General features: G+C 40.7%; 1 protein-coding gene across 1 annotated transcript; it reads left to right on the forward strand.

Annotated features, from left to right (window-relative positions):
* The first annotated feature begins 9,971 nt into the window (after positions 1 to 9,971).
* slc32a1 (solute carrier family 32 member 1) lies at positions 9,972 to 14,637 on the forward strand. Its single transcript, XM_014976810.2, has 2 exons — positions 9,972 to 11,070; positions 13,240 to 14,637. The coding sequence occupies exons 1-2, from the start codon at positions 10,678 to 10,680 to the stop codon at positions 14,425 to 14,427; spliced, it is 1,581 nt and encodes a 526-aa protein (XP_014832296.2). The 5' UTR covers positions 9,972 to 10,677; the 3' UTR covers positions 14,428 to 14,637.
* Positions 14,638 to 17,011: the final 2,374 nt, after the last annotated feature.

The raw sequence follows: 17,011 nt of genomic DNA on the forward strand, positions 1-17,011 counted from the left end.
ATAAAACAAGAGGACTCTGTTTCTCAATTTTATTTTTCTTTGGTGAATGTCGGAGAATTCAGAAAATGAGAGGCAAGTAGAGGAAGAGCCTCTGGGAATACTCAAAGAGTTGGGCAAGATTTGTGGAGGACCAGCAATAATATCAAAAAAATATTATTGACAGAAACATTTTGATGTAGACCACCATTTAGTAGTGAGTCCAGGTAGTAACTTCAGATCACTTGCACAATTAGGTCAGAAAATAGCAAAGTGTAAAAACTTTTTATGATACATACAAATCAAATCTTGTGATTGAAACAGAAATATTCTGCATAGTACACTGTGAAAAGCAGAATCTCTTACATTGTTTAAGTATTTCATTCTCTTTCCACTTTTCATTTTGAATCAGTCTGCACTACCGTTAACCTTTCAACCTGACTAAGAGATGTTCGCTTATGGACAGAAAGAAGAGAAAGCCAGAACTGTAAACTCCAAAAGCTTTAAGTTTGAAACGTTTTGTTTAAAGTTACTATGCACTCTAACTGTGAGGTAGAAGTCTAAGCAGTTTGTGTCCAGGATGTGTGGGGTCTGCAGAGATGCTGCCCTTTTCATGACCCTAGAGCTGTACAAGTCCTGGATGGAGAAAAGGTCAGCTCTGATGACCTTTTCTGTGTTGACCCTCGCTGCAGACTTGAATGTTTGTCTGTCCCTGTCCTGTTCAGACCAATGACTCTGGCATTTTCCACAAAATTCAGGAGAGGTGCAGTTTACTGCCATGAATGAGATAAAAAAAAACAGTGAGTGAGCTCTACACACAAAGAGGAGGAGAGAATGTGGAATGAAATGAAAAGTGAGGCAGCATTGAGGGCAATACCGGCTTGTGTGCGAGGAGAGAAAGGGTAAGGAGCAGATATGGAGCTGTTTAATATTGTTTGCTGTTTATCTCTACTAAACAGAAGCACACAATAGAGATGGTATCTTCATCCACCTGTGGGTGAGAAACATTTCAGATGATGATGGAAATGTGATAAACTACATTTAAAATTGAATTACAGGGAATATCTGCTGCTGCAGGATGGGCAGCAGGAGGAAGGCGATCCTGTTCTTAAAAGAATGTAAACAAAGTAATTTAAAGACAATATCCCCCCACTTTACACATTATATTCCCCCACTTTAAACTAATTCTACATTTTAAAAATCTCTTAGGCAAAAGTTTGTTTTCTTCTTTTTTTTTAATGAAAGACACAGTTGATGGATCGTCCCAGCAATGTTGAAACTTTGGGCTTTCCTTCTCTTAAATTAAAATCATGGAGGTTTGAATTGGTTTTGCAGATAGTCGTGTGTAAAAAAATAATTGGTTTGGATTAGATTTTTATTTTTATTTGAATCCCCCGTAATCTGTTAAAATATCCATGTTGATTCTTTCAGAAAATGTCAATTCTGAAAATAAAATCTCTTCTTCGTGATGTGTGCCGTATTCAGCTCTCCAGAGGGCCAGCATCTGTGCTTCAGATATAATTAATGGCATTGACAATCAACAAGATTATGAAGACATTAAAGTTGCACATCTCCATGACACTATATGAATGCAAAATGTGGTAAAGACTGCATTTAATGAAGTACTCAGTGTGATAGGAACTAAAATTATTCAACTGTTCACTGGAGACCTGAAGCGAATGCTGTGTTTGGAGAGACAGGCGGACGCTGACAGGAGCTGATTTGTGTTTCTGTCAAACCTCGAAGATAGACGACCTGGAGAAAAATAGAACAGGAATATGATTTGCATATCACAGTTTGCAGTTATCAGCGAAATCAGCCTCTTTCTTTACATTTCTCAGATTTCCCTCAGGCGTACAATATGTTTTATCTGGGAACGTAACCTGGGAAAAATATTGTTGCGACCTTGGATGTAGGAGAATGCGTGTTTATGTGTGCATCTCGTGTGTGTGTGGGGGTGTGTGTGTGTGTGTGTGTCCAGATTGCCTTCTGCAGTCATGCATGTGTTTCTCATTGTTCTTCTGAAATTGTACATGAGGGAGAGCAGAAAGCGATCGGCAGTGGATTGTAGACAGGCGGGTCACACACAGGGAAGGCCTGAGGGACGGAGTCGATTTGAACCTGAGAGGCTCAGTTTATTGATAGGTTTGTACGGGACGTTCTGCTGCAGCCGCTCTTTGGAACTAGCTTGCTGTTGCACAACAGAGACAGAAAACAGCAGGATAAAATTACCTCTAATGTGTCAGTGAAGAAGGATGAAAATGTTATTTACTGTGTGTTTAAATTTTTTCTAAATCTGCTATTTGTCTGAGTCATATAATAAGGCATAAATGTGTTTTATGCCTTGTCTTAGCAGGTATTAGCGCAACATAAGATTAAACTACTGTATAATTAATAAAAAAATTATATTACATTTATTTAGTTCATCTACATATCAATCTGGAGTGAATCAACCTTACATAAAATTATGGCCAGTTCATTTGGTTTCCAACACCAGACCTGTCTGGATGAAGTTGCAGAAAAGTTGCTAACAGATAAGCACATATTTTCCAAAGACTTTATATGTACACATAAAATAAATCAAATATTACTGAACTATTTTATAATTTCAGAATGCTATGTGTGAAAAGCTGTTGGAGACATTGTCTAAGATTTTAAACACTTTTCCATCAAAATTGCCTCACATTAAGAGATGGGCAGAGAGTATTGTACCTGACCCATCATTTCAATGGGTAATCAATAATTTCAACATGAGAGGTTCAGCTCCAGTGAAGAATGTTTCAGGATATGAAAGAGTCTCTACTAACCACCAAAATATGTCCTCCTGAGGGGATACTTTGCCAAATCAGGAAGCGACCATTGCAGAGTTTGTGCGACATCAACAGAATCTGGTTAGAAGTGGGCGGGGTTGGGTCAAAGTGCATCTAATGAAAACTGTTGGTACCACAGGCAAGAAAGAAACAAAGGAAAGAACAGACATCATTTCTGTAGGAAGCACAATAATTTACAGCAAAAGACTAGTTTAGAGAGATTTTCTTCATTATTTTTTGACATTTGGAAATAGTTTGCAGAAGTTAAAGGGGTGCACTACATAGGAATAGACAGCAAAAAAAAGATAAAGTGCAGCACAATATTTTGGGCGAGCCTCACAAAGACAAATGTTGATTTTAAAAAATAAAGTATAATATCAAACCCTAACTCCATTTGTGCAACTGTGCTGTCAGAACATGATCCTTCCCTCTCTTCTTTTAAAACAAATGTTTTAAATATTAATACTATCACAGAACTGACAGACGAAAACAGCTCAACTAATCCAAACATACTCTAAGACTAAGCTTTGTCGCTGGAAATTTTAATCACATTTCACATATGATGATACTGACCTATTACAATAGTCTGAAGCCAAACGATTATAGCTCTTCAAGGACAGAAGCACCTTTTGGAGTCTGCATGGCTTCTGTATTTGTGCAACGTCTCACACATCACCCAAGAAATCAATAGTAACATCTATTCTCCGTGTGCGCGTTGCGTATTGTTTGTGTGTCTCTGTGTGTGTTTTTGTGTGTCTGAGCTCATGATAAGTGCCAGAGTATTTTTCCCCCCCTCCTGCTCTTGATTGTGCTGCTGACAATAGCAGTTAATGACAAGCCCAGAGTGGCTGCACAGTTCGACTGTGGGGGGAGGAGGACTGACGTGGAGGAGGGAAAGAAATGCATTTTCAAAAGCAAAGGTGGTTTTTATTCATAAACCTGTGTGCAACGAGGCCAGCGGTTGCCTTTTTTAAGCTCTGAGCACTCACCGTGAGTGCTGCGACTTTCAATTAAAGCAGAGCCGTTTGAAGGCCCCGCCGACATCACAGCAGCAGAACAAAAAGCTTTCAGCAGGTTGTGAACGTAGTCAATTGCAAACAAGATGTGCATTTCAATGAATCATTCAGGCTGGATGGGGAGAGGAAATGGAGGGGTTACACTAATAAAAACACAGTGATGCATGTGTTGGACCAAACAAAGACTCGCCGTTATTTCTATGAAAGGGATTCCCTGTATTGCTCCATTAATCGTGTTTCATTAGTGATTGATTTGATTTAAAAAATAAACAACTTCTGCCAGAAGAAGCACATGTATATTTTTTAGAAATATAAAGAGCATACTTCTAAAAAAAACATACTTCTTTAGAACAAATCTACAAAATATAAAATTGCATCTTCCTATGTCTTTCTGGCAGCAGCCAGTCACTCCATGTTGGCATTTTGGATCATTTCGCTCGGCTTGTTTCGCTACATTTAGTGCATGTTATACAGAGATGTGTTCTTTTTAAACGTACTCACAAAGATTCTTGAAATGTTTTGGCTGGTTTTTGCTTAGATCAATGCATTTAAGACTATATTTGATTTTCTTTTGTTGTGTAAATTGAGAGTCACAGCTTTATTTTAATACCTAATGCATATATTTTATTTTACTCATATTAATGTGTTGAAACTGCATACTTTGTTTTTGGAAATAAAATTAAATATTCTGGTTAATTTAGCAAAAATGTAATTAATTCAACACAAATATTGCAACATATTATTGAGCACTTGTTTTGTTTAAGACCGATGTCAAAAGATAATGATATTTCTTCTCCACATTTAGTTTAATCAGTTGCAAATTCTTAACTCAGTGTTTTGAATGTGGCTGAAAATGATTGAAATGGTATTTGTTTAATCAAACATAGAGCTAAATGCTGAAGAGAAGGCTAAAAACAGGGAGTATGAGAACTGGGGAGAGTGATTACTGACTGAGGACAGGTGCAGTGATTGCTGATGGGAGACAGGTGGGGACTATGAGAAAAGTACCAAGAGAATTTACAAAAGATATGAACAGACTCAGAAACTAAACAAATAAAACACAGGATGATTAAAAGTCAAGCAAATGGTATTTGTTTCTTGAGATTAGGCACTGTAAGATATATCACTGTTCTTTTCTTATCATATTGCCTTATCTATCAAACACAAATGTCTGTGCTCAGAGACTGTTTTGGAGTCTATGGTTGCCTACAGTTTAACAGAGAGATTATTTGTTTGTAAAAACAGTGAATGCGCGCGCAACTTGCCTGCAGCAGGAGCAGGCGGGCTTTTAAACGCTCACTGGTTGCCATGGTAACCCGCACTTATCGTTCTGTTTTAACGTTAGCTAGCATGTAGTACTAGTCAGCGTACTGCAATGTTTTAATTTAGATTATTTTTTTTATTGTACTTTATGCTCCAAGGGTCCAAAGTGTGAGGGGACTCTACTCTGAACAGCTTGCAGTAAGTTTAAATGTCATTTGCAACTTATAAATGTAATTAAATCCAACAAACTATTATGTAAATATTGCAGGCAAACATTGAATAAATCTAATTTTAAAATGGTTCTAATATTTATTTTGAATTTTTTTTAAGAAAGACTATCTTGTTAAAATGTGCAGTGTCAGATGGTACAGACGGACTCTTCTATGGCTGCATCTCATCCCTTTGAGAGCCGACAAGCTGTCACTGCTTTCATGACATCAAACTTTAATGAGAACAAAACTGTTCCACATCAGGAGAGCAGCCTCTAAGGTCTGCTCCTCCATTGACTCTGCTCTCTGCTCACACATGTACAAACATCCTCAGAGTGTAAATACAGTAAGGAGTTCTTACGGAAGTCGGGTAGATCAAATGTGATGGGTATTGATTATTTAGCCTCACCTAAATCCCTGATCAACTCAGGGAACGTCGATATTTTTGTTGTAACATAGATGCACTTCCAAATTAGGCCTGATAATAGCAGGACATGGTAATGAACAGTCGAGTCTTTGAATGCAGCACTTAAAAAAAACAATTAGCTCTGTTTCCTGAAACATTTCATCAGACTTGCCTGCGGGCAGGCGTCAGATGTTCAGCAGAAACCCGGAGACAAACACATCATGCATGTTCAGATCAGGTCTGTGTTTGTTGACGGCTCGGATTTCTTTTTTTTTCTTTCTTTCTTTCTTTCTTTCTTTTCTCCAACAGCGACGGCGGCGGTGAGAAGCGGTGTGTGTGGAAAAATCGATGGCAAGGCTGTGTGCCAGCTCCCGGGGCCATGCGGGTCCCAGCGGACCGGCTCCGTTTATTGTGCTCAAAAAAAAGGCAATTACAATGTTAATGTGTCGCAGCAGGAGAGTGGACCCGGGAAGGAGGACAAGAAAGGTTGATGGAGAGAGCAGAGTCACTGTGGGTTAACAGCAAAACGGCGTCTGGGGAGCGCTTCAGAGGAACGATAAACTCACAGTACACGATAGATAGATAGATAGATAGATAGATAGATAGATAGATAGATAGATAGATAGATAGATAGATAGATAGATAGATAGATAGATAGATAGATAGATAGATAGATAGATAGATAGATAGATAGATAGATAGATAGATAGATAGATAGATAGATAGATAGATAGATAGATAGATAGATAGATAGATAGAAGAATGTCTCCCGTTATGTGTCATTGTTGGGCAGACAGAAGCCACCATGCAGGACTAATTCAAACCCCTCTCCAGGAAGCCTCTCGGGAGTCCATAATAAGCCATTAAACAGACGTATTAGGAGTAATGAAAAGGCTCTTAGTGGTTTTACCACTGCGGGCCACCTGGATTTGTCTCTCTGTGGAAGTGGGCGGTGATGATCTGATGACTTTGCGGCTGCTGCAGTGATAGGATGAGACGAAAAATATGTTTGCTTCTAAAACTGCGGTCTTCTTTAAGAGCACCAGCGGGGATACGTTTAGATAAAAGATTCCGTTTCTCTTTCAACGTCGCTGTCTCACAGACTCAGCATAGCTTTGATTGGTTGGGTTTGTTTTTAGAGGTTCGACGATACATTACAATTTAGTTTATATAGAATCTAATGTTCAGACTTATTTTGAACAATTTTCTGTTCATACAAAGGAAACGTTCTACTGAAACTATTAAAGACCACTTGGTTGTACTAGAATGACAGATTTTTCAGTTTTTCTTAGAGAAATAGAATAGAATAGAATAGAATAGAATAGAACTTTTTTATATCAATCCAGGTTTACAGGTCAATGGATAATCATCAAAGTCATAAAGAACAATAAAATAAGTAAACAATGAATTCTGTAAGTCGTAACAGTTATTACAATAAGCTTCACAATGAACCTTTAAACCTGCTTGATGTTTCGCATCACTGGCGCAACCAGACTCTGTCCAAGGTGCTGAAAATCTGCATATTTCTGAAAGCACTGAAATCAGCTCAGTGCAAACAGCGCCCTTGCGTTCCCAGCCGCAGACACTTCGCTGTACCTGTGATTGTGATGCAAATGTTAATGGACTCTGAGGTCCTCTGATTAGTCCTGATGTTGGCTAATTTCCCTCCTCTGCGCTCCCCAGAGAGCGCAGAGTGCCTTTTCAGCGTCCCCCTCTCAATTCAGGAGCGTTGACTGTTTTCTGCCTCGCTGAGCTGATGGATGGGCGCAGCAGCAGAAAGACAGACAGGTGATCATGGGTTCAATGGCACATAATGTGGTGCAGTTTCCAATAAAAAAATTTTTTTAAAGCGACTGCATCGCTTTGTTTGTGCATTTAACGTTACTCAGCTACTCTTTTGTTGTCTCAGTCTTGGCCGTGTGCATTCTATATAACACACACCCCTAAGTCTCTTCTCACTTTTACGCACAGATATCACCTTTTTATTGCCTTATCTCAGATAAATCTTCCAACGTCTGGAGTGGAAAGAGACACGAGCGAAATTAGTCGGGGAAGCCATGGGAACAAAGCCATTAACTACCGGGGGGAAAAAAAGGCCTGTGTAATGCATGTTTTCCTTTTCTTTTTGCTCTGGTCTGTGTTTTAAAGCGGCTTATTCAAAAAGGAAATGCGGCCAGAAATCGAAAATTATTTTTGTGAATTTTGGGAAAACACTGGGGGCTGGAGGGGGGGAGGTGGGAGCGCTGCATGAGTCGTGTGGAGGATGGGGAGGGAGCCATTGCAAGAGGGCGGAGAACCTTGTGCCAGCTCACCCATGTGTGTAATGCGAAAAAAGAGAGTCGGGGAGCTGAAATTGAGGAGGAGAGGAGGAGGAAGAGGGGGAGATGTGCCTGTCGGACCCCAGAGAAAATAGATTTGACCACAAATCCTGTACACAACATAGTATTCCGGATTCCCGTCTGTATCACCATCGGACATGTGGGTCAAACACAAAACCTCCCTGACAGTAGCGATAAGGGGCTATGATTGGTCACGTTTATGCTGACATGGATGGATCCTCCCGGGACTTGGCACCCTGACCCTTCGGTGACACCCGGCGTGGGTGATGAACTGCAGGAAGCATTTATTCCTCGCACCGTTTACAACAAGTTTTAGCAACGTGCATCACCTCTGAACAATCTGAAATGTCCAAGACCGTGAATTTGTTTATCTGCTACTATTATTATTATTATTATTATTATTATTATTATTATTATTATTATTATTATTACTACTACTACTACTACAGTGGGTGCTGGAAAGCCGCTGTGACCTGCGGGCTGGTGGTGTCAGAGCTGCTCTTTTCATCCTGCAGCGCACTCCATCAGACAGCTCAGAGCGCAGATCTGAGCAGGTCTGCAGCCCGCTGATAACAGCTCCGTCATTAACTCTTTCATTCAGAGCAGCAGCCATTTTCGTTCCCACGCAGCTGAAAAACGCACACACGTTCAACACACACAAAGGACAGGACGGACAAAGCAGAGCGAGCGATTTATTGGCCTTGTATTTGTAGGGTTTTACTGGTGATGCACAGGCCTGATAATGCTGCGCCGGTATAGCCTGGATCCGTCGGAGGTGTAGTTTGGCTTTTGTGCGTTTATTCTCTCCTTAAAATATTAAATTGTGTTGAACTTAAAACGACATTTTAGTCGAGAAGTTTCATATTTACTGAACTGAAGAACAATGTATCAAAACATATTGTTAGATAGCACTGTTTGCTTTGATCTTACCAGGACGGAACAATTTAGAAAGACTAAAAAAAAAAAAGCTAAAAAGAATAATTAAATAAAAGCTTTTACTCAGACTTGTATTTTATGCCAGAATCGGAGATTTAAATATGATACTTTGTTATTTTTACCAAGTAAAGAACAGCAAGGTTGTAGCAGATGCAGGTTAGTATGTGTTACTACAGGCTGAAGTGGCGCATCGAGTCGAATAGGCCGCAGCTTGGTGTCCTGGTGAGACTCTGTGATTCTGCAGCCTGAAGGCAGTCTGAAGATACAGAGCACACAAAGTACTACCGACATGGCACCGCCTGCAAAATGATTACAGGAATGTGGGTCTGTGTTACACAGCAGCTCAATGAATGCATATTCCAATGAATGGAATTACGAGTGTTTTGTCATATCGTTTAAACTCAGAAAGAAACCATTTTTTATAATTATTATCATTTTAGTTTTGCATTAAGAACACAAAACTGGCCTTTTTGGAATGCGATTTTTTTAAATAAACAAATAAACAATCATTCTAAAAAGATAGATAGAGAGAGAGAGACAGAATCTATCTCGAACCAGGACGAAATTTTACATTTCTCAACTCAAATTGTCTAAGCAACTACATGGTTGTTTGGAGTTTGTTCCTCCGAAGCTGGAACATTTTATTGCAGACACTTCAGAATTGCATGAGCCCTGAAACGAAAGAAGACAACGTTTCCATTCAATAAAAGTATTATTCTTTCAAACTGAAATTGCCATTTTGATTTTTTTTTCTCCCCAAAATTTCACCAAAAACAAAGAGAAATCCCCTTCGAGCATCAACAAACCTAACGCCGATCAACGCGGTCCAGAATAATCCCATTGATGCTTCTCCCTCCTCTTCGCCGAAGATAAATTTTGAAATTTTTTTTTACAGTTTTAAAATTCAAAAGCTTCTAGATTTCTGTGTAATATTTTCTGCTCCAAAGACTCGGGTTTCTTCACATTCCTACCCCCCTTTATACTCGTAAAGTTATGCAAGATTTGAGGCCCTCGGAATGCCATTGGATGCTAGGATGAGGTATAATAGATTCTAGGTTGGGGGAGAGCTGGTCGGGGTGCAGCAAGCACCTCCCCTAGAAATGCAGCAAATCTCTCCCGTTTTCTCCTGGTGGGGCACTGGGAGGGCTGGAGACGTGCTTTGCATTGGCAGGCGGATGAGGACACGTGTCTCGTCCCTGCCTCCCCCTCCCCGGGCTCCACGGTACCGCATTGGCATCAGTAGAGGCACCTGAACTCCTGGGGAAAGCTGCCTGCCACCTTATAGCTACCCCCCTAAAATAAAGAACCCACAGCACAGTCCCCGCAGGAACCTGTGGCTTGACGTTTTTTTTTTCATTTTTCTTTTTTCTTTTTTTGGTCGTGCGTAAAGCTTTTGCGCACAGCGCCTCGGAAACTGAAAAGGTGCGCTTGCACTCGTCGAGCTGTCAGATCGCAGCGCCAGGATGCAGAAACGGAGCAGCGACGTCTGAAGGTGACATGAACCTGGGGATAGTCAAGAGCATCAGCCGCACACACAACAAGAAGTGGAGATAGCAACTGAAAACCGTCGTGTCTTGAAGCCAAACTTGCGCTTTTCCCTTTGGCTTTATCTCATGCTGAGAATAAGGAGCTGCAGAACACAGTAGCCTCATTTTTCATTGAGTGGGAAGAACAAAACATCTAATTAGTCAGTGGACAGTTTAGAGTCAACAGAGGAGGAAAATGGCGACGTTAATAAGAGGCAAGATATCTAATAAACTGTCAAACGCAGCCACGGCTGTGTCCAACAAATCCACGGCAAAGGTGAGCGGGATGTTCGCCAGGATGGGCTTCCAGGCCGCCACGGACGAGGAGGCTCTGGGCTTTGCCTCCTGCGACGACCTGGATTACGACCACCGTCAGGGCATGCAGATGGACATTCTGTCCTCCGACGAGATCGGAGGAGAGGGTGGCGGAGAGGGCGGCGGGCTGGAGGGGGACAGCCACTACCAGAGAGACGGCACCGGTCCGCCGCACTCTGCCTCCAAGGACGGGGGCTCGAACAACGAGTTGTCCGAAGTTAAACCAAAAATCACCGCCTGGGAAGCGGGCTGGAACGTCACGAACGCAATCCAGGTAAAGACTCGGTTCTAATTGGTTAAACCGCCTGTGGCGTGGCTGTGAAATATGAGGAAAAATGCACACCTGAGAGGAGATTAACAGAAAAGGAAAACGAAAAAATAATTTAAAATTTTATTAAATTAGTTGTTTTGATTGATTGTGGCGTTTTAATTATTATCAGAGGAGGGCATTGAGTTAGAATCGGCTCATGCATTAATAAAAGTGGAAGGTATATGATGTCCCAGCAACGTTAACCCTCCCCTCCCCACAGCACACATTATTTGTCTGTAGAAATTTCAACGATCTTGGTAATTCTGCAGACCAATAAGGCAAACAGGTTTAAGTCTTTCTTTTTATTATATACCAAAACGATTATATTGTCCTGTTGGAAATCAAAAGTAAGGAGCTATTACACCATTTAAAACTTAACAAAAAGTGGGGGGATTCTACAAGGAAAATTACAATTTTATTGAATAAAATAAATTATATATATATATATATATATATATATATATATATATATATATATATATATATATATATATATATATATATATATAAAGCTGCAGAAATTAGGAGTAGAGACTCGTGAGTGCGCACTGCTGTAGGGGGCTATGCGACAAAAATTCCTCCATCCACGCAGTTCCTTTTTATGCTGTGGTCATGGTCTGACGTCAGAGTGTGTCTCCTCCAGTCTGGGATGACGTCAGAGGCGGGCGGATGCGCTCAAAGCCATGTGGAAAACCCACAACATGAAAAACATGACAGCTTCTGCGTAGTCGCGCTGTGCAGCCGCACATAAACACGCTGCAAGCGGACAGGGCCGGCCTAAGATAGCATGGGGCCCTAAGAGATGCTTTAGTTCTTTAGTTAGGCCAGTTAGCCCCGTTACCCACCAGCCACCACAGCACCTCTAAGTATTGTCTCGTGGTTTACAGCAACAGTAAACAACTATTAAATTAACTTTATCACTGAATACGATTTTGCTTCACTCTCGCTTCTGCAACTGCATGTTGTTATGTTAATAAAAAAGAATAAGGGAATTTTATAGAGATGTTTATTTGTTAAATGTATTGCTCTTCCAAGCAGCAAAAGAAAAAAAAATTATTTATAAACTTTAAAATACTATTATGAATTAAAACCTTCTCTCTTTTTTGTTTTACAGCAGAGGTGCATCCACAAAGTTCTGAATGGGGTCCAGAAAGGCTGATGATAATCTTACGATAATCCCCTGCTACACGGGGATGGCACACCAAAGAAAGCAGACACTAAACACATCTAAAAGAGGATTATTTAGAACTTGAAATTTATATTTCACAAAAAAATTAAACAATCTTAATCTTCTTTATCTTTTTTTTAAACAACGTAGTCATCCAGCTTATACTTTCAAGTTGCAAAAATCAGCTGACAGACATTCAAAAAGAGATCAAAAATTACGCACATTGTTACAAATAAATGAGAGTTCAACTTTTGTCCTTTGGTCTTTTAAATGTAGGCTCCTTTTGTATAGATGAAACTACAAATCCAAAGTTTTGAGATTTATATTCCGTGTAAGTATTCAAGGGATCTTGACGGTCTCCCTGCTGGAGCCCTTACCAGAATGGCAGTGATGTCACTTCCTGACTAATATTAATGACTTGGGAAAATTTAAGAGAAGAAAAGACAAAGTTGAAGAAGTTGCAATTTAATTGTTTCTTTATGTAATTTATACAAATATGTTGAATTTCTGTCTTTAGCTCCACTTCTTGGATGTCTGTAATTTATTCCTGATACTGACCTCTAATAATACAGGAAACACTTAACATATAAAAAATAGTGGCATGATGGTATAATGGCCAACATGACAAAATCAGCAAATTTAGTTTGTATACAGGTATTTAAAAATAATTACTTACAGACTGCAGGCCATTTAAAAAGAAAAGCATTAGTAGCATCAGAATATATATCTATCAATTTATCTATTTGTTTGTTTCATTATAATATTAAGGTCCACCTCACCAAAGCACCAACAAAAAAAACACAAAAAAAACTCCCGAAGTTCTCGTGTCACTTTTGGTTTCGGTGTAGCCACCCCAAAACAATATAACTGCCCCCATCAGTTCACCACAGCCAAACTTTCTGGATGCGCCCCTGAGGGTCCGCTCTAATGACACCAGCCAATGTTTTTGTCTTTTCTGTTCCCAGGGGATGTTCGTTCTGGGCTTGCCCTACGCGATCCTGCATGGAGGATACCTCGGACTCTTTCTCATTATTTTCGCCGCCGTGGTGTGCTGCTACACGGGGAAAATCCTCATCGCCTGCCTGTACGAGGAGGACGAAGACGGGCAGCTCGTCCGTGTGAGGGACTCCTATGTGGACATTGCCAACGCCTGCTGCGCGCCCAGGTTCCCAACGCTGGGCGGTCACGTCGTGAATGTAGCTCAGATCATAGAGCTGGTGATGACCTGTATCCTATACGTGGTCGTCAGCGGGAATCTCATGTACAACAGCTTCCCCAACATGCCCATCTCCCAGAAGTCGTGGGCCATCATCGCCACCGCCGCTTTGCTCCCCTGCGCCTTCCTCAAAAACCTGAAAGCCGTCTCCAAGTTCAGCTTGTTGTGCACGCTGGCGCATTTCGTCATCAACGTCCTGGTGATCGCCTACTGCCTATCCAGGGCGAGGGACTGGGCCTGGGACAAGGTCAAGTTTTACATCGATGTCAAGAAGTTCCCCATCTCCATTGGGATTATCGTGTTCAGCTACACCTCGCAGATCTTTCTGCCGTCCCTGGAGGGGAACATGCAGAAACCCAGCGAGTTCCACTGCATGATGAAATGGACTCACATCGCTGCCTGTATCCTCAAGGGCCTGTTCGCCCTGGTAGCCTACCTGACCTGGGCAGACGAAACCAAGGAGGTGATCACAGACAACCTGCCACCAACTATCCGAGCCGTGGTCAACCTCTTCCTGGTGGCCAAAGCTTTGCTGTCCTACCCGCTGCCCTTTTTCGCCGCCGTGGAGGTGTTGGAGAAAACCTTCTTCCAGGACGGGGGCCGCGCCTTCTTCCCGGACTGCTACGGAGGCGATGGACGCCTAAAGTCCTGGGGACTGACTCTCCGATGTATACTAGTGGTGTTCACCTTGCTCATGGCGATCTATGTGCCGCACTTCGCCCTGCTCATGGGCCTCACCGGAAGCCTGACGGGCGCCGGGCTCTGCTTTCTGCTTCCCAGCATCTTCCACCTCAAGCTCTTATGGAGAAAGCTTCAGTGGCACCAGGTGTTCTTTGACGTCTCCATCTTTGTAATAGGCGGTATATGCAGCATATCCGGTTTCATCCACTCCATGGAGGGGCTCATAGAGGCTTTCAAATATAACATAGAAGAATAGAGACGAGTCATTGGAGGACGGATGCATCTCAATAAATGAGAATAGAATCATAAAGCAAATTTATTTTTACTATTTCCGTTTAAAAAGCTCTTATATATTCATTGCATACAGTGGCACATTTTCAAAGTTTATTTTCTAGTAATTTTGCCTATACAAAATGAACACCCCAAATTCAGTTTCTTTAAGAAGGAAAATATTCCATAGACCAATAAAAAGATCAGTTTTGATACAAATATGTGATATTATCACCATAGCAGTTTTTATTTCAAGGGTGATAACTTGAAAACTGTTCATTAGACAGTAACTGACACCTGAGCAAGAAGAGCAACCCAGAAAAAGTTCATTACTAAAGAAGCCGGTTGTTCCACCTGTTGAAGGTGGAAGGTTGAGTGGAAGGAAAAACTGTAGAAGAAAAAAAAAGAATTAGTGAAAATACCCAGTTGTTTGAGCACTTTAAATGGTCATCTCCTGGATGAGTCAGAATCTAGGTGTTGTGTTTTATCAAGTCCAGAATCAGACCGTCTACCAGGAAAGTTTAGATAATTTCATGCTTCACTTGTGCCACTATGCTTTGACTGGCCTGCAAACTCTCCTGGCCTAAAAGCCTTTGAGAACATTTGTGGTTTAAAATCCTTTTTTTCATCTGGTCCTAGTAATATTCTAACTTTCCCAGAAACTGAATGTGAGGTTTTCATTTACTGTAAACCTTATAGACGCAATAGACGCTTGAAACAGCGACGTCTCGCCGCCTGTAATGAATCTATAAAATACGTTTCACTTTTATTTTGCTGAAATAAACTGGCTTTTCGGTTATATTTTAGTATATTGAGATGCACCCGTACTCGTTAACGGCAAATTCCCATTTAGTGAAAACATTAAAAACACACAAACACTAAGCGCTCACGTGCGCTCCTTCCCCCTCTGCTTGATTCATGCGTAAAAGCGCGCACTGAGCACACACACGCATACACATTTGCGCACTATCTCTCATGTATTTTACACACACTACGTCCAACAGCAGCGAAGGAGTCTAACGCGTCCGCCCAGTCGATACGTGTTGTATACATATGCGAACAAAAGAAACACAGACATATTTTCCAGTGGAGTGAACGTTTACAACATTGACCTTAAGAAAAGTTGCAAAAAGAGGGCAGACGCTCGTGTCGCTCTAGCGGTGCTTCTTCCCCACAACGATCGAGTTTGAGAGGCTTGGAGAAAGGAGGAAAAGTGATTCAATTTAGTCTAAACTACAACGTGACTGCAGGGGCTGACTGTGGTGTTAAAGCCCAAAACAAGCCCGAAGAAAAAAAAGAGGCAAAATATACATTTTTTTAAAAAATGCAATAATCCGATTTTTTCTGTATCAAAACCGAACAACGGTTTTGTTTTATTTAATAAAAATAAAAAAAATCTGGATATCCCTGATAATAAAAGCTGGCGGTGTTAAAACATCAAATAAAAGAGAGCAACTGTACAAACTATGCATTGAATGTATGATACAGGCTACAGAAAATGGGACATAAATAAAAGTTAAGTGTTCTGGTTCAGTGGCGTGGACGTGTTGATGCTTTGACAGGCTTTTTCCCCTCCACACGACCCCTCATTTTTGTTTCTGAGTTTATCAAGACGCAATAACAAAGTCCCATCTTAACTTCCCTCCCCCCAAAACCTCTCCATCCAGCCCCGTTTTCTCTCAACCTGGGAGCTCCGAACTGAAACTGCACACCGAATTTAAAAATAACGCATCTAGATCCACACATGGCCTGTTTATGAAAATTAATTTGATACGCTCCAGTTTTAAAAATTTCGATGTCTAAAAATATAGAAGAAAATGAAAACCATAATTAATACAAGTGAGATTATCAAAGATGAAAATGTGCATACATTTTTCATTCTGTGCAATCCAATGGGTCCTGTGGAAATGTTATTTAAAAAAAACGTATGTGTAGTGTGTTATTGTGGTTTCAAAAAGATGGAATGTATATCTCAAAAGTGGTGATCATATATCGTGAAATTAATATTAAAGAATAAAGAAATAAGTGAAATTATATTGTAAAAAATGTGTGTGGTTTTATGTAAAAGAAAAAACGATCAGAACGTGTATTTTTTTTCCTCTATAATAAAACAGAAAATGATGGTGATGGTAGGAGTCATATTTTTTTTAAATTAGATTTTTTAAAAGAGAGTTTCTAAGTTTATTTTGACTCGAGCCGTAAATTGGTCTTCTCTTCACTCTACATTCGTGTCTTTGGACAACTTCAGCGCAAGCATGTTTGCGCTTGAACAGTTTTCTGCTGTAGGCGGGCATCAGGCCTTCCTTTTAATTCACTCTGTTGATTCCCTCCTGAGCATGCGGGTAACATCTGGACGAGCCGTTCATTTATTTCCGGGTGGCTACATTTGGAGATGTCGGGAAATCACGGCAACTGCAAACGAATCTAACGACCAGATGGGCTCCATCTTGCAGAGTTAAGAGCCTGTTCACATGCAAAAGGAGGGTATAGATAAACAGACGTGTACTTCTTTCTGTATTTAGAGCGATCCCACAGTCCTCTTCTGTTATGAAAATGTTCAGAAAATCTCA

Source organism: Poecilia mexicana, unplaced genomic scaffold, assembly GCF_051168715.1.
Source record: "Poecilia mexicana isolate PSO_F unplaced genomic scaffold, ASM5116871v1 scaffold_5, whole genome shotgun sequence".
Taxonomy (NCBI): Eukaryota; Metazoa; Chordata; class Actinopteri; order Cyprinodontiformes; family Poeciliidae; genus Poecilia; species Poecilia mexicana.